This window comes from Coregonus clupeaformis, chromosome 18 (assembly GCF_020615455.1).
Source record: "Coregonus clupeaformis isolate EN_2021a chromosome 18, ASM2061545v1, whole genome shotgun sequence".
Taxonomy (NCBI): Eukaryota; Metazoa; Chordata; class Actinopteri; order Salmoniformes; family Salmonidae; genus Coregonus; species Coregonus clupeaformis.
Window position 1 is genome coordinate 31,685,976 of NC_059209.1, and position 18,168 is coordinate 31,704,143.

At 41.8% G+C, this 18,168-nt stretch overlaps 2 protein-coding genes across 2 annotated transcripts in view; both read left to right on the forward strand.

The window, feature by feature from the left end:
* Positions 1 to 1,414: 1,414 nt before the first annotated feature.
* LOC121583152 (forkhead box protein D5-like) lies at positions 1,415 to 3,027 on the forward strand. Its single transcript, XM_041899354.2, has one exon. The coding sequence runs from the start codon at positions 1,445 to 1,447 to the stop codon at positions 2,756 to 2,758; it is 1,314 nt and encodes a 437-aa protein (XP_041755288.1). The 5' UTR covers positions 1,415 to 1,444; the 3' UTR covers positions 2,759 to 3,027.
* A 1,378-nt stretch (positions 3,028 to 4,405) lies between these two features.
* The window catches only part of LOC121581852 (phosphoglucomutase-like protein 5), a 51,179-nt gene continuing 37,416 nt past the window's right edge, over positions 4,406 to 18,168 (forward strand). Inside the window, exons 1-2 of the mRNA XM_041897227.2 lie at positions 4,406 to 5,218; positions 17,584 to 17,746. Coding sequence (XP_041753161.1) covers positions 4,961 to 5,218; positions 17,584 to 17,746 — 421 coding nt within the window. The 5' untranslated portion in view covers positions 4,406 to 4,960. The remainder of the gene's footprint in view (positions 5,219 to 17,583; positions 17,747 to 18,168) is intronic.

Below are 18,168 nucleotides of genomic sequence, written 5' to 3' on the forward strand. Positions count from 1 at the left end.
GTGGTCTTGTCTGAAGGTGTTTGACTAAGGTGCATAAATCCAATGGAATATTCCACAATGTGCATAAAATGCTCCAAGCATATTAACTAACACCTTGGTTTTATTGTTTTGAAGTGACTGAATTGCATGGGGTCCCCATTCATATTCTGAATCACCAAGAAGTATGCAGACAAGTCTCGGTCAAGGAATTTGCAATAGTAGTGACGTTTTAGGGGGGGTTAATGTGAAATAACAAAACAGCTAATTAAACGGAGAATGGCCCTATCAAATCGGATGCTTTTGTCTTAAGTCAAATATAAATGTTGGCTTATGGTGTACGTTTTAAATTTACCCCAGATATAAACTGTTAAACTTTAGACTTTAAATGTCATTTTCTATCTCATTGTCTGGTATACATCTACGTGTGTGTCTGATTTGTTGGAGAAAAGTGGATGGTTTGAGTTGGTTGTGTTTGTTATTTTAGGCTTAATTACCGATATTAGCGCGTTTACAGGTAGTTTGTAGGCTGTGCATCCTTCGATTTCCTCACGTCCTGTGAAAACATAAATACACAGGTGAGGAAATAGGTGGGTAATTCCCAACTTTGCATTTGCAATTGAGATAGTTTCCGAAGACGGTTTTAACACATATTCTCGCACAGGCCCGGGGTTTGCTTTGAGGATGGCTGTGGCCATTCACTCCGACCATAAACCCCAGCCGTGTCCCGTAGGCCACAGCTGCGCCGTGTTCTACCCGATTCTAATGCTGATTTGCTCGTTAAGTTGCCTCTATAGCTGCTTTTCTCTCCCTGCCACGGGGAGCCGTCCCACGGCCATTTTCATGGCCACATCACCTGCGGGCATCCCAAGGTGGCAAACTAAACGAAACCACGGGGGTCAGGGGGGGTAAAACGCTGCGTTTCTTATCAGGGGTTAGGCGTGGTGTTCAAACTTCCCATTGCATCCCCGCCTCCAGTCGAGCTACTGTGCTGCTTTTAATAGGCTTAATTGAACAGGAAATGTGCCACGGTTCAAAGTAAACCCTGTGAATAAAGTTGACCACACTGCATACCAATTAAGGTTATAAAGTTGACCGCAATGCATTTGCCTCAAGTGTAGGCTGCTTTATATAGCCTACAGTAGCCCTACTCAAGATAATAGCCATTTTATGTAGACCCAATAATGTGCCATGTCTGGAACTCGATATTTGATAGACAGACCTGCATAAGCACGGGGGATCTTTCTAAAAGCACCATTCTGATTCTACCCTGAAAATAAATGCTTTTTGCTAACCATAGCCTATACATTGTATTATTGTATTTCATTGAACACTCTTAATTCAGAAGCTTCACTCCATGAACTTTGAGGTGTCTGCATACAAGATCAATTAGCATGTAAGGATTCTCCTCCCCTTGGTCCATCTAACACCCCGCAGCGAGGGGCTTCTGTCATAGGTCTGAGTGTGAATGGGACTGAGCTGGGGGGGGGGCAACAGCCCACCCCTGATAAAAACACCAAACTCCCACGGTCACCACAAACAGGCTGACCAGGAGCACAGGCACAGGAGGGGCCGAGAAAGTCAGAGAAGGAATATCTGTGTGCGCTTTTACGCATCGGTAGATGCGCTTTTACGTATGTTAAGAATTAATGATAAGGTGGTCAAGTTGAGCTTTTACGCGTGTGTGGACATTGTGGTCTCAGTCATGACCCTCTCCAAGGAGTATGAAGCGTCCCAGCAGACTGGCTTGCCCCTGGACGAAAATGAGGTAGACATAGTGGGAGACAACGAGCCTCTCCATGACCAGCTTCGTCTCTACCGGACCGAGAACACCACGGAACCTAGCTCCTCCGCCGAGTCCAGCGCCGAACTGGACTGCTCTGAGTTCGACTCGTCCGGGGAGAGCGAGAACAGTTTCTGTGCAGACGCACCTTCATCCGGGAGACCTCAGAACGGTTCTGTAAAGCCCCCGTATTCCTACATCGCTCTCATCACCATGGCGATCCTACAGAGTCCTCTGAAGAAACTGACACTGAGTGGCATCTGCGACTTCATTAGCAACAAGTTCCGCTACTACCGGGAGAAGTTTCCGGCGTGGCAGAACTCTATCAGGCACAACCTGTCACTCAACGACTGCTTTATCAAGATTCCGAGGGAGCCTGGAAACCCAGGCAAAGGCAACTACTGGTCTCTGGACCCTGCATCTGAGGACATGTTTGACAACGGCAGCTTTCTTCGGCGCAGGAAGAGGTTTAAGAGAAACCAGCCGGAGTATGTGAAAGATGGACTCATGTTTTACCCAAACTTCAGCTGTTACCGGCCTTATGTGCGACCTTACTGCGTCCAAGGCCAAGTGAGCGCACCGGCTGCCCCTCTCCGGTATATGCCCGTTCAGGACGGGCTCCTGATGCCACCTTCCTCCTACTTACCGTACCCGAGTATAAGCAGCAGCGGTAAGGTTGTTGTCCCCATAGACTTCAGAATGCAACTTTACGCAGCAACACCTGCAGAACAGAAGCCTGCGCGCGATACACATACAAAGTGTTCGTTCAGTATTGACAGCATTATGAGTAAAACCTCTTCTTCTATACCACAGAGCACAAATCCACAGAACTCCAACCCCCATTGTTCTATTGACTATGGTAATCTCCTCACGGGCCCCGCTAGTTGTTTGGTTCCTAGCATGCATCCAGCTCCAAGGACTCCATTCTGCCCAAGCGCAATGTTGAGCGCAGCTCCTTTGATAACAGAGAGTATCCAAATGTCTTACCCTCGTTGTTAAAGTATTTGTTTGTTGTAGCTATAACCAAATAAACATTTGTGTCTAAGAGATAAAATGATATAGGCCTAATGGAGGCACGTTTACGCATTTCTCAGAGAAATGATTTAAACTGCATGTTATTTGTGTTCATTCCATGTTGAATATGTCAAAAGAAGTTAATGTAAATAAGAAGACTGATAATATATTTGTTAAAATATGGTGTCAATGTGAAAGTGGAAATAAAAGTGGAAACACTGTTGCCAATTGTAAAGAAAATAGGCCTACATTGTACTGTGATTTTTCCGAATGTTTCGACATTGAAATGAAACAATAAATATGTTTGACCATACCGTCAGGTTTTTCTTTGCTGTCTTTGATTACTTATTTCCTTCAACACATTTATTTACCCCTTGAAATTGACTGCGAAATATGTAATATATTAGAACAAAATAGCCTGAGGAAATAATTGCACCTAAAGATTTCAAATTCCAGGCATAAATAGCCTTTTTCCGCAGACTTACTTCGCAAATAGACTAAATAGGCCTCTGAACAGCAACATATATGAATTACTTAATATCTTGTCATTGTGAGGCTATATTTATTGTTATCGATTTCGTTAGTCATGGCTGTAATTGGCGAAACAGAACTCGTTTTTCACTAAAACTGGTCAGTCTAACCAGTGTGAATTTCGTTTCCTATTTTGTTTTATTGCAAATACATGTTCTGCAATATTTAATTTAATTGTTGTTAAATACCTACAAAAATACCTATTCAAATCAATTTGATCTGCTTCCAGCTGTAGGCCAGTTCAATATGCAATGCTGCCACCATGTGGCCCATGTTTGACCTCAGAAAATGTTTACTACCAGTATATATGCTATTTTGTGTTTACATATTTTGTATAGTTTATTTGACGTTATTGCATTAAATAAATGCATTCCAAATACATACAATACTTTTAGGCCTATGGGACCAATAGGCCTTTTTAAATTTAGCAATACAAATTTAGCAATAGTTTATTTCGCTCATGGTTGCGCTGTCCACCAATTTATGCATCAGTGAAACAGCACATAATGCCTCTCTCTCTCTCTCTCTCTCTCTCTCTCTCTCTCTCTCTCTCTCTCTCTCTCTCTCTCTCTCTCTCTCTCTCTCTCTCTCTCTCTCTCTCTCTCTCTCTCTCTCTCTCTCTCAATTCAATTCAATTCACTTCAAGGGGCTTTATTGGCATGGGAAACAAATGTTTACATTGTCAAAGCAATGTAAAGCAATGTATCTCTCTTATACATATACAAAGAGAGAGAGGCGTGCCATTGAATAAGACGCACTCTTTTTTTCCAGTTTAGTTATTTTGTTATCTAGTCCATTATCTTAAAGTATTATAATAAAACCAACTAGTGTGTTTTACTTTACCATGAACTATATTGCCTAATGTGTACAGAGGGGAGTTCTGCCTGGCCATACCAATATCCAACAGTGCGACCTCAGGTCCTGCCTCATCCCTTTTACGCATACGTAAAGTTAATTGTCATTGATCGGTCGGTAACTGCTTATGCTCCCACACCGACACTGACAGTGCTTTGACTCAAACCGACAAGTGTCGTGGACACAAGTAGGGTCCGGTTACAGCCCCGGCCCAACACAATTCTCTCCTCACTCCACCCGGCTATTTTTGGCCAGAGGCGCAGCTGATTGTAGGGGCTTTTGGCCCTCCCTGATTTTGGCAGGCGTTTGTCCTTGTGGAAAGTCGGACTTATTTGGAAAAGAAGGAGTTGTCAGGCGGAAGAGAAAACTTGGCTTAACATTACATAAGCCTACTTTAACATCCGAAGCTCTCGCTGGACGTTTGCTGTAGGCATGTGTTTAAAAGTACAGTATAACTAGCCTATCTTAACCGTGCTGGCAAGACAAGGAATTTGTTGAAGGGAAGTTAGCCTATCATCATAATAGCCATCCCTCAGGAAAGCGCTGGAGTGCTGTCATTGCGTCAGCGCCCTTTTCCCCTCGCAAGTACTGGGCCTACTTCTGGAGGACTAGAGCGGACATCACTGGACCTCTCACATCACCTCTCTGACACGGTCCGTCTCTACAGTATATGTTTGGCTCTCCACTTCCAGCCAGCAGACAGTAAGGCTAGACTTCTGACCTCGCAATTTCTGTGACAGGCAGAGTCGTCCCCGGTATAGCCAACCGACGCGTTCCTCCCGGTGTGTTCTTGTGAGGAGGATGGAGACGAACCCCATTCCCGTGGTAACGTTCCAGACGAGCCCGTTCGATGACCAGCGGCCCGGTACCAACGGGCTGCGGCGGAAGACGGAGGTGTTCGAGGCCAAGAAGAACTACCTGCAGAACTACATCCAGAGCTTACTTTCGTCCATCGACCTGAGGGACCGCCAGGGATGTACCATGGTGGTGGGAAGCGACGGACGCTATTTCAGCCGAGCCGCCACCGAGATTATTGTGCAGATGGCCGCCGCCAACGGGGTAAGACAATAATGTCATGTCAGAAAGTTTGGAAAGGCTCAGGGTCGGTGATGATGATGATAATGATGATGATAAAGATGATGATAAATGAAGCACAGAAAATAGCATGATAAACAATGGTTCCTCCATATGCCTGTGGGTTGTATAGGCTATGGTTTATAAGGCTGAAACTCTAGTGAAGTGGATAACATGGAATAATGATAATAATAATAATAATAATAATAAGTATTTATTGAGCGCTTTTAAAATAACAAGTTAACAAAGTGCTTCACGTCAAGTGCATAATAAAAACAAATAAAAGTTCTACAAAGATACAGAGACAGAAAAATGGAGAAGGAAAACAAAATAGCAATATAAAATCATACATTAAAAACAGTTTTATAAAAGTGGATTTTCAGGAGGATGGGCATATAATGCAAATGTATAGTAACCCAAAGGTTGGGCATTCGAATCTCATCATGGACAACTTTATAATTTGAGATAATTTGCAAATTGTAATTACTTATAACTTTTTAGCTACTTTGCAACTCCTTAGCATGTTAGCTAACCCTTCCCCTAATTCTAACCTTAACCCTTTAACCTAACACAGGTTAGTCGAGGTCATTGAGGTAATACAGTTGAAGTCGGAAGTTTACATACACCTTAGCCAAATACATTTCAACTCAGTTTTTCACAATTCCTGACATTTAATCCTAGTAAAAATTCCCTGTCTTAGGTCAGTTAGGATCACCACTTTATTTTAAGAATGTGAAATGTCAGAATAATAGAAAAGAGAATGATTTATTTAAGCTTTTATTTCTTTCATCACATTCCCAGTGGGTCAGAAGTTTACATACACTCAATTAGTATTTGGTAGCATTGCCTTTAAATTGTTTAACTTGGGTCAAACGTTTCGGGTAGCCTTCCACAAGCTTCCCACAATAAATTGGGTGAATTTTGGCCCATTCCTCCTGACAGGTTTGTAGGCCTCCTTGCTCGCACACGCTTTTTCAGTTCTGCCCACAAATTTTCTATAAGATTGAGGTCAGGGCTTTGTGATGGCCACTCCAATACCTTGACATTGTTGTCCTTAAGCCATTTTGCCACAACTTTGGAAGTATGCTTGGGGTCATTGTCCATTTGGAAGACCCAAGCTTTAACTTCCTGACTGATGTCTTGAGATGTTGCTTCAATATATCCACATAATTTTCCTTCCTCATGATGCCATCTATTTTGTGAAGTGCACCAGTCCCTCCTGCAGCAAAGCACCCCTACAGCATGATGCTGCCACCCCCGTGCTTCAAGGTTGGGATGGTGTTCTTCGGCTTGCAAGCATTCCCCCTTTTCCTCCAAACATAATGATGGTCATAATGGCCAAACAGTTCTATTTTTGTTTCATCAGACCAGAGGACATTTCTCCAAAAAGTACGATCTTTGTCCCAATGTGCAGTTGCAAACCGTAGTCTGGCTTTTTTATGGCGGTTTTGGAGCAGTGGCTTCTTCCTTGCTGAGCGGCCTTTCAGGTTATGTCGATATAGGACTCGTTTTACAGTGGATATAGATACTTTTGTACCTGTTTCCTCCAGCATCTTCACAAGGTCCTTTGCTGTTGTTCTGGGATTGATTTGCACTTTTCGCACCAAAGTACGTTCATCTCTAGGAGACAGAACGCGTCTCCTTCCTGAGCGGTATGATGGCTGCGTGGTCCCATGGTGTTTATACTTGCATACTATTGTTTGTACAGATGAACGTGGTACCTTCAGGCATTTGGAAATTGCTCCCAAGGGTGAACCAGACTTGTGGAGGTCTACAATTTTTTGGGCCAAAATTCACCCAATTTATTGTGGGAAGCTTGTGGAAGGCTACCCGAAACGTTTGACCCAAGTTAAACAATTTAAAGGTAATGTTACCAAATACTAATTGAGTGTATGTAAACTTCTGACCCACTGGGAATGTGATGAAATAAATAAAAGCTGAAATAAATCATTCTTTCTACTAATATTCTGACATTTCACATTCTTAAAATAAAGTGGTGATCCTAACTGACCTAAAACTGGGATTTTTTACTAGGATTAAATGTCAGGAATTGTGAAAAACTGAGTTTAAATGTATTTGGCTAAGGTGTATGTTAACTTCCGACTTCAACTGTACATGTGGGTAGAGTTAAAGTGACTATGCATAGATAATAAATAGAGAGTAGCAGCAGCGTAAAAGAGGGGGTGGGGTGGGGGGGACAATGCAAATAGTCCGGGTAGCCATGATTAGCTGTTCAGGAGTCTTATGGCTTGTGGGTAGAAGCTGTTAAGAAGCCTTTTGGACCTAGACTTGGTGCTCCGGTACCGCTTGCCGTGCGGTAGCAGAGAGAACATTCTATGACTAGGGTGGCTGGTGTCTTTTGGCAATTTTTAAGGCCTTCCTCTGACACAGCCTGGAAAGAGGTCCTGGATTACAGGAAGCTTGGCCCCAGTGATGTACTGGGCCGTACGCACTACCCTCTGTAGTGCCTTGTGGTTGGAGGCTGAACAGTTGCCATACCAGGCGGTGATGCAACCAGTCAGGATGCTCTCGTGGTGCAGCTGTATAACTTTTTGAGGATCTGAGGACCCATGCCAAATCGTTTCAGTCTCCTGGGGGGGAATAGGCTTTGTCGTGCCCTCTTCACGACTGTCTTGGTGTGTTTGGGCCATGATAGTTTGTTGGTGATGTGGACACGAAGGAACTTGAAGCTCTGAACCTGTTCCACTACAGCCCTGTTGATGAAAATGGGGGCGTACTCAGTCCTCTTTTTTTTCCTGTAGTCCACAATCATCTCCTTTGTCTTGATCACGTTGCAGGAGAGGTTGTTATCCTGGCACCACATGGCCAGGTCTCTGACCTCCTCCCTATAGGCTGTCTCATCGTTGTCGGTGATCAGGCCTACCACTGTTGTGTTGTCGGCAAACTTAATGATGGTGTTGGAGTCGTGCCTGGCCATGCAGTCATGGGTGAACTGGGAGTACAGGAGGGGACTGAGCACGCACCCCTGTGGGGCCCCCATTTTGAGGATCAGCGTGGCAGATGTGTTGTTACCTACCATTACCACCTGGGGGCGGCCCGTCAGTCCAGGATCCAGTTGCAGAGGGAGGTATTTAGTTCCATGGTCCTTAGTTTAGTGATGAGCTTTGAGGGCATTATGGTGTTGATTTGGCCTGGGCCCCTTCGGGATCTGTCCTTGTCTCACAAACACCGCTTTAGCTCAGTCCCCGTTAATCACACTGACTAATGGTTGGTACCAACGGATGCAGAAGAAATAGACAAACCCAATGGTACAACAAGATGTCTGTAGCTCAAACACACAGTGTTAAAAGGGGTTAGAAATCCAATCTCGCTGTCATCACGGTGGGACTCATTGGGTTAAGAGCTGTAGCATTTTGTACGAACTGTAGACGATGGAGTGACTTCTGACTGAGACAGATAGGCCTGTACAAAGAGTTATAGTAATCTAGACATGAGGAAATAAAAGCATGTATAACTTTCTCCAGATCAGTGACTGAAAGAAATTACTTGACTTTAGCTATATTTCTTAATTGATAAAAGCCGGACTGGACAACCTTCTTGACATTACATTTACGTCATCTTATCCAGAGCAACTTACAGTAGTGAGTGCATACATTTTCATACTGGTCACCCATGGGACTCAAACCCACAACCCAAGCATAATGCCCTACCAACTGAGCAACACAGGACAACATGTAGCTCAAGGTTCAGGTCAGGGTCAAAGAAGACACCAAGTGTTCTGTCAGTCAGCTTTACATTGGTGGACAAAGGACCAAGGCTATTTTCAATCTGGGTTCTATCAAGGTGGAGGCCAAATAAAAAAACTCTGATTTCTTATCATTGAGCTGGAGGAAGTTGTCAGACATCCAACATTCAATGTCAGCAAGACACTTGTGTAGGCTAGCTTGATCTGAACCACCCATGCTCACCGAGAAACGTCTGCCACTCAAATATGACCTGAACCAATCGAGGGCAACGCCAGAGATTCCCACCCACCTCTCCCGCCAGTCGACAAGAATGTTATCAAACACGGCACTGAGTTCCTAAAGAACTACGATAGATCATTCACTGGCATCGGCAGTCAACAGAAGGTTATTACTAACTTTCAATAAAGCAGTTTCCGTGCTGTGAAGTGAGCAGAAGCCGACTGGAATTTTTCTAATACGTTGTTCATACTCAAATAAGCCACCAATTGCTTAAAAACAACTTTTTCTAAAATCTTGGATGAAAAAGTTTAGAGATAAGTCTATAATTACTCAGTGAGGAAGGGTCTAGATTGGGCTTTTTAAGGAGAGGTTGGACCAGAGTAGTTTCAAATAGGCTGGAAAGGAACCAGAGGTCAGTGAGCTATTTACAATAGACAGAATGTAAGGGCCAACAGTAGGCATAACCTCTTTTAGTAGTCTAGTAAGGACCACATCCAATAACAACACACACAATTGTCTTAAACAGAATTTTCTCAGAGATCAGGGTAGAGAAGTAGTTCGCTCTTGAATCGTTAACCTCAACATTGTAATTTCTCATCAGATCCTTCATTATCTCATAGAATACTTGAAGTTGTCAGGTCTTCCATTGACTTCCAGCCTTTCTAAGTTCCCTTTTTAAAGCATGAGTGTGAAAATTTAACCAAGGTGAGACTCTGGCAGATGATTTATTATTGGTTTTAACTGCTGCCACCGAGTCTAAAGTAGCCTGACATACAGCATGTCATTGAAACTGTTAAGCAAATCATTGGTGTGATGACAAAGGACAGGATCAATTGTAGAGGATAAAAAAGCATTCATAAATTTTTATTTTATTTTATTTCACCTTTATTTAACCAGGTAAGCCAGTTGAGAACAAGTTCTCATTTACAACTGCGACCTGGCCAAGATAAAGCAAAGCAGTGCGATAAAAACAACAACACAGAGTTACATATGGGGTAAAAAAAACATAAGGTCATAAAATACAACAGAAAATATATATACAGTGTGTGCAAATGTAGCAAGTTATGGAGGTAAGGCAATAAATAGGCTATAGTGCAAAATAATTACAATTAGTATTAACACTGGAATGCTAGATGTGCAAGAGATTATGTGCAAATAGAGATACTGGGGTGCAAAAGAGCAAAATAAATAACAATATAGGGATGAGGTAGTTGGGTGGGCTAATTTCAGATGGGCTGTGTACATGTGCAGTGATCGGTAAGGTGCTCTGACAACTGATGCTTAAAGTTAGTGAGGGAGATAAGAGTCTCCAGCTTCAGAGATTTTTGCAATTCGTTCCAGTCATTGGCAGCAGAGAACTGGAAGGAATGGCGGCCAAAGGAGGTGTTGGCTTTGGGAATGACCAGTGAGATATACCTGCTGGAGCGCAGACTACGGGTGGGTGCTGCTATGGTGACCAATGAGCTAAGATAAGGCGGGGATTTGCCTAGCAGTGATTTATAGATGGCCTGGAGCCAGTGGGTTTGACGACGAACATGTAGTGAGGACCAGCCAACAAGAGCGTACAGGTCACAGTGGTGGGTAGTGTATGGGGCTTTGGAGACAAAACGGATGGCACTGTGATAGACTACATCCAATTTGCTGAGTAGAGTGTTGGAGGCTATTTTGTAAATGACATCGCCGAAGTCAAGGATCGGTAGGATAGTCAGTTTTACGAGGGCATGTTTGGCAGCATGAGTGAAGGAGGCTTTGTTGTGAAATGTACTAGCAGTTGTGGAGTTAATGATGTGAGAGCTAGTGTGTCAGACACATTTTTAGGAGGAGATGGAGAAATAATTAAAAAAACAATGGTGAGATGGTCAGAGACACACACATCAATAGTTTCCAAGTCTTCAATATTCAGACCGTAGGTCAGCACGAGATCAACAGTATGGCCTTGGTTGTGTGGCATGTAGCACCAAGTTTAAAGGATTCTATCAGGTAAAAAATCTTCCCAGCTAGTGCATTATTTGGGCAACACACATGAAATAGTTCATCCTTTTTACGCTGCTGCTACTCTGTTAAGTATTTATGTATAGTCACTTTAACTCTACCCACATGTACATATTACCTCAACTAACCGGTGCTAGCTGTTGTGCCACATTGACTCTGCAACGGTACCCCCCTGTATATATAGCCTCCCTACTGTCACTTTATTTTACTTCTGCTCTTTTTTTTCTCAACACTTTTTTTTTTTTTTTTTTTTTTTTTTTTTTTTTACTTTTTTTGTTTAAAATAAATGCACTGTTGGTTAAGGGCTGTAAGTAAGCATTTCACTGTAATGTCTGCACCTGTTGTATTCGGCGCATGTGACCAATACAATTTGATTTGATTTGATTTGATTCTCTAAGAATAATAACCCTGTCTTATTTAGGCATCACCAAAGCCCACAGGTCAGAGAATTCTGCAATGAACAAACTATTAGGTTTAGGAGAGCGGTACACTAAGCAAAAGATAAGGCTCTCAAATGAGGAAAATGTGCCACATGACACAGGGATACATACAGTACTTGTCTCAATGAATGACGGTTACCCCCCCATGTTGGAATGGTCTGAGCGTACTCCAACAACAGAATGGTGTGGGTGTATACTTACTGCTCATAAAATATATCAACGTGGTGTCAGAGCATTTCGTATTATACTGTATGTAAATCTGAGACACTCCATTTAGTATGATTTGTTACGTTTCGTATCGTATGTATTAATCCATCATCCATTTCGTATGATATGTTACGAATTACAATTCGTATGATATGTTATGAATTGCAATTCATACAATATGTTACGAATTCCAATTCGTACAATATGTTACGAATTTCCAAACCGTACAATATGTTACGATTTTGCAAAAACGTATGATATATTATGAATTCCAATTTGTTGTGGCTAATGTTAGCCAGGTGGCTAGGTGACTAACACTCTAGGGGTTAGGAGTTAAGGTTAGGGTTAAGATTAGAAGTTAGGTTAGGGGAAAGGTTAGCTAAAAGGGTTAGGGTTAAGGGAAGGGTTAAGGTTAGGGTTAGGGGAAGGATTAGCCAACAAGTAGTAAGTTGCTAATTAGCTAAAATTGTCCGTGATGAGATTCGAACATGCAAACTTTGGGTTGCTAGACGTTCGCGTTATACGCCTACCCAACCACCCTCCTTTCATTTTTGCCTTAAGTAACCTTCTATCTTATAGACCCCTTTCTGTGTTTGCAAACATTGCCGCACGAGGGCGATGCAAGCAAGTTGGTGGCAGAACAAGGGGGAGTTCTTATAGAACGGCAGCAAAAAAAGCCTTTATTTACATGTTGCTTATGAGTGCATTTCACACTACTTTTGGATTATAATTGGATTTTAAGGTTTGTATGAATGTCCTGCTTAATATAATGTTTGTGTCACTTGCAAATCAACTGCATTATACTTTTTAAAAACTTCAACTTCAACCAGTAAAATTGCTTTTTGGCTAGCTTTTGCTACAACCTATATCAATGAGCATTAGCATTCTACCTAACAACTGCTGCATCCAAAATAGTTATTTTGCAAAGATCACAACCAAATATAATCTTAGCGACTGTTCAAGCAAGAATCAAAACATAATTGTAAGTGTATGTGAACCCCAACAAGTTATTTTGTTTAGAAGTAATAAAAATCTAGGCTATGTTGAATGGGCGCAGATGGCGATGGCTTTCTTACTGCCGCCAAGAGTCGCGCGCATCTGTGTGTGACGTCAGTGTGTCGTGTACTGGAAAATGAGTAACAGAATATAAACTTTTAAAAGTGATATTTTCAATAGACAGTTACTTTAAGCCACGTTTCTGTTAAGATTAAAATATCAATATCATTGGAAATAATAATATCATTGTGTATGAATTACTATTTATTTAGAGATCTTACATTCAATAAACAGATTTTAATATGGATAGCTGCCAAGTCACATAATAAGTTGCATGGACTCACTCTGTGTGCAATAATAGTGTTTAACATGATTTTTTAAATGACTACCTCTTCTCTGTACCCCACACATACAATTATCTGTAAGGTCCCTCAGTCGAGCAGTGAATTTCAAACACAGATTCAACCACAAAGACTAGGGAGGTTTCCAATGCCTTGCAAAGAAGGGCACCTATTGGTAGATGGGTAAAAATAAAAAATAAAGCAGACATTGAATATCCCTTTGAGCATGCTGAAGTTATTAATTACACTTTGGATGGTATATGAATACACCCAGTCACTACAAAGATAGAGGCATCCTTCCTAACACAGTTGCCGGAGAGGAAGGAAACAGCTCAGGGATTTCACCATGAGGCCAATGGTGACTTTAAAACAGTTACAGAGTTTAATGGCTGTGATAGGAGAAAACTGAGGATGGATCAACAACATTGTAGTTACTCCACAATACTAACCTAATTGAGTGAAAAGAAGGAAACCCGTACAGAATACAAAACATGCATCCTGTTTGCAACAAGGCACTAAAGTAAAACTGCAAAAAATGTGGCAAAGCAATTAACTTTTTGTCCTGAATACAAAGTGTTATGTTTGGGGAAAATCCAATACAACACATTACTGCGTACCACTCTCCATATTTTCAAGCATAGTGGTGGCCGCATCATGTTATGGGTATGCTTGTAATTGTTAAGGACTGAGGAGCTTTTCAGGGTAAAAAAGAAACGGAATGGCGCTAACCACAGGCGAAATCCTAGAGTAAAACCTGGTCCAGTCTGCTTTCCACCAGACACTGGGCGACGAATTCACCTTTCAGCAGGACAATAACCTATAACACAAGGCCACATCTACACTGGAGTTGCTTACCAAGAGGACCGAGAATGTTCCTGAGTGGCTGAGTTACAGTTTTGACCTAAATCTACTTGAAAATATATGGCAAGACCTGATAATGGTTGTCTAGCAATTATCAACAACCAATTTGCCAGAGCTTGAAGAATTTTGAAAAGAGTCATGGGCAAATGTTGCACAATCCAGGTGTGGAAAGCTCTTAGAGACATACCCAGGAAGACTCACAGCTGTAATCACTGCCAAAGGTGTTTCTACAAAGGATTGACTCAGGGGTGTGAAAACATTACAGTACAAGTCAATAGTTTGGACACGACTACTAATTCCAGGGTTTTTCTTTATTTTTACTATTTTCAACATTGTAGAATAATAGTGAAGAAATCAAAAATATGAAATAACATTTGGAATCATGTAGTAACCAAAAAAGTGTTAAACAAATCAAAATATATTTTATATTAGAGATTCTTCAAAGTAGCCACTCTTTGCCTTGATGACAGCTTTGCACACTCTTGGCATTCTCTCAACCAGCTTCATGAGGTAGTCACCTGTAATCCATTTCAATTAACAGGTGTGCCTTCTTAAAAGTTAATTTGTGGAATTTCTTTCCTTCTTAATGGGTTTGAGCCAATCAGTTGTGTTGTGACAAGGTAGTGGTGGTATACAGAAGATAGCCCTATTTAGTAAAAGACCAAGTCCATATTATGGCAAGAACAACTCAAATAAGCAAAGAGAAATGACAGTCCATCATTACTTTAAGACATGAAGGTCAGTCAATCCGGAAAATTTCAAGAACTTTTAAAGGTACTTCAAGTGCAGTCGCAAAAACCATCAAGCGCTATGATGAAACTGGCTCTCATGAGGACCGCCAGAGGATAGGAAGACCCAGAGTAACCTTTGCTGCAGAGGATAAGTTCATTAGAGTTAACTGCACCTCAGATTGCTTCACAGAGTTCAAGTAACAGACACATCTCAACATCAACTGTTCAGAGGAGACTGCGTGAATCAGGCCATCATGGTCGAATTGCTGCAAAGAAACCACTACTCAAGGACACCAATAAGAAGAAGAGACTTGCTTGGGCCAAGAAACACGAGCAATGGACATTCGACCGGTGGAAATCTGTCCTTTGTGAGATGCAGAATGGATGATCTCTGCATGTGTAGTTCCCACCGTGAAGCATGGAGGAGGAGGTGTGATGGTGTGGGGGTGCTTTGCTGTTGACACTGTCTATGATTTATTTAGAATTCAAGGCACACTTAACCAGCATGGCTACCACAGCATTCTGCAGCGATACGCCATCCGATCTGGTTTGCGCTTAGTGGGACTATCATTTGTTTTTCAACAGGGCAATGACCCAAAACACACCTCCAGGCTGTGTAAGGGCTATTTTACCAAGAAGGAGAGTGATGGAGTGCTGCATCAGATGACCTGGCCTCCACAATCACCCGACCTCAACCCAATTGAGATGGTTTGGGATGAGTTGGACCGCAGAGTGAAGGAAAAGCAGCCAACATGTGCTCAGCATATGTGGGAACTCCTTCAAGACTGTTGGAAAACCATTCCAGGTGATGCTGGTTGAGAGAATGCCAAGAGTGTGCAAAGCTGTCATCAAGGCAAAGGGTGGCTACTTTGAAGAATCTAAAATCTAAAATATATTTTTGGTTACTACATGATTCCAAATGTGTTATTTCACAGTTTTGATGTCTTCACTATTATTCTACAATGTAGAAAATAGTAAAAATAAAGAAAAACCCTTAAATGAGTAGGTGTGTCCAAACTTTCGACTGGTACTGTATGTAAATTAGATATGTATGTATTTCATTTTAAATACATTTGCAAACATTTCTAAAAACATGTTTTCACTTAGTCATTATGGGGTATTGTGTGTAGATGGGTGAGATTTTTTTTGTTGATGTAATCCATTTTGAATTCAGGCTGTAACACAACAAAATGTGGAATAAGTCAAGGGGTATGAATACTTTCTGAAGGCACTGTAGGTCCTAAATCCTATCCAAGTGTCAGTGTGTCTGCGTGAGTGGCCGTTACCCAATTCTGCAGAGCGCTTGGAAAGGACAGTTTTCTCAGATCTATGCGATACCAAGCTTGGTGAAGTGCCAAAGGAAAATCTCAGGGGATTGTATTTGTTTTGAGATGGGTCTGTTTTTCTGCTGGCCCAGCCAAATGTCTCCTGCCTGCCTTATCGGCTGTTCCATCCCTCCTCCACTCCTTTCCTGCCCACGCGCCATTCGCTTCCCTCCCTGCCTCACTCAAGGCTTGGTGGATACCCAGTCAGTCTAGTGGCCACAAGCCAAACTCACAGGATATAAGCGCTGGGAAGAACTTGAACGAATATTTGTGAAATGCTGGGGGCAGAGTATGGAATGATGATAGGCCTATAACGGTGTCGCTGAGGGCATGGCAGTTGTAAAGTGCAAAGGGCCCTATTGATCCAAAGCGGTGTCTGCCAAAGGTGCTTCTACAAAGTATTGACTCAGGGGTGTGAATACTTATGTAAATTAGATATTTATGTATTTAATTTTCAATCAATTTGCAAACATTTGTATAAACATGTTTTCACTTTGTCATTATAGGGTATTGTGTGTAGATGGGTGAGAAAATTTCATCCATTTTGAATTCAGGCTGTAACACAACAAAATATGGAATAAGTTAACAGGTGTGAATACTTTCTGAAGGCGCTAATTTAAATATTTGGTTGCATTGTCAACCAGACACTATTCAATATTACTTTTGTAATACAGTAAATAGTCAAAAGTTAAGGCTATCTTATAAACTAATGTGACAGTATTTATTCAACCTTAAAATTAGTAACACATAGATTGGCCAAAATGTCATTGATCAATGTCTCAACCGAATATTATCAACATTTCCACGTTGAAATTATGTGGTGTGCCCAGTGGGTTTGCTCTTATCCCGAAAACTAGGTAATCAAGTTTGCGTGAAATTAGCCAGAAGTCTCTCTCTCTCTCTCTCTCTCTCTCTCTCTCTCTCTCTCTCTCTTACTCTCTCTCACTCTTTCTCACATTCCCTCTCTCTCTCTCTCTCTCTGAATCAAGAAGTGAGGAGATTGCTCCAACGTCATAAAAATGAATTCCCCATGAATGAGGACACTTTTATTTAGAGGAGTTAAAACTCTAGCCTAGGGCCGAAACATGTGAGACTTTGCTTCAGTAAATAGATGTAGACGCCCAAGATGACCGTCTGGAATGTAACCTAGTCTGAGGGTGGTAAAACGTCTGGAACATTCCCTTCATCGGTGCCAACTTCTGGACGCTTCTGGAAGGATGAGGTCCTGAGCGTCATGACAGGAGCCATGTGACTAGTTCTAGAAAACAACACTTGACAAAAGACATGAAGCTCATTACAATAAAGACATTTTAATTAAATCATTCTGTAGGCTGAAGCTACGCTGAGCTAGTCTACAATTATAGGCCTTTTTATTACTGAGTTGCAATTTTAATGCATTGTACAATTACTGTATGTAGTATAGTCCTACATGTTCAAGTAAAGTAATCACCTCTATATGAAGATAGGTCCCAGAATGAGATTAATTCAGCTAAAGTTCCTTCAACTCTCTCTCTGTCTGTGTGTCTGTCAGATTGGCCGGCTGGTGATTGGCCACAACGGCCTCCTGTCCACCCCTGCTGTGTCCTGCATCATCAGGAAGATCAAGGCCATTGGTGGAATCATCCTGACAGCCAGTCACAACCCAGGAGGCCCCGGGGGAGACTTTGGGGTCAAATTCAATGTGGCCAATGGAGGTGAGGTGATTATTTGACTAATTGCTGTCAATCTGTAAATTAAAGGATTGATGGATGACTTCCTACCTAAGGAGTTTTTTTGTCAATCTGCCAGCTGTCAAGGATTGATGGATGTCTTCCTACCTAAGGAGTTTTTCTTGTCAATCTGCCAGTTGTCATTCAGTTAAAGGATTGATGGATTTCTTCTTACCTAAGGAGTTTTTCTTGCCACAGATACTCCTGCTTGCTTTTCTTGGCTTTAGGTTGTAATTGGGCAATTTGTGATACAGTGCCTTCAGAAAGTATTCAGACCCCTTGACTTTTTTCACATTTTGTTATGTTACAGCCTTATTCTAAAATGGATTAAATATTTTAAAAAATCTCAGCAATCTACACACAATACCCAATCATGACAAAGTGAAAACAGGTTTTTAGAATTCTTT

Coding starts and splice junctions, on each gene's coding strand:
- LOC121583152 (XM_041899354.2), top strand. CDS start 1,445: ATGGGACTGAGCTGGGGGGGGGGCAACAGCCCACCCCTGATAAAAACA.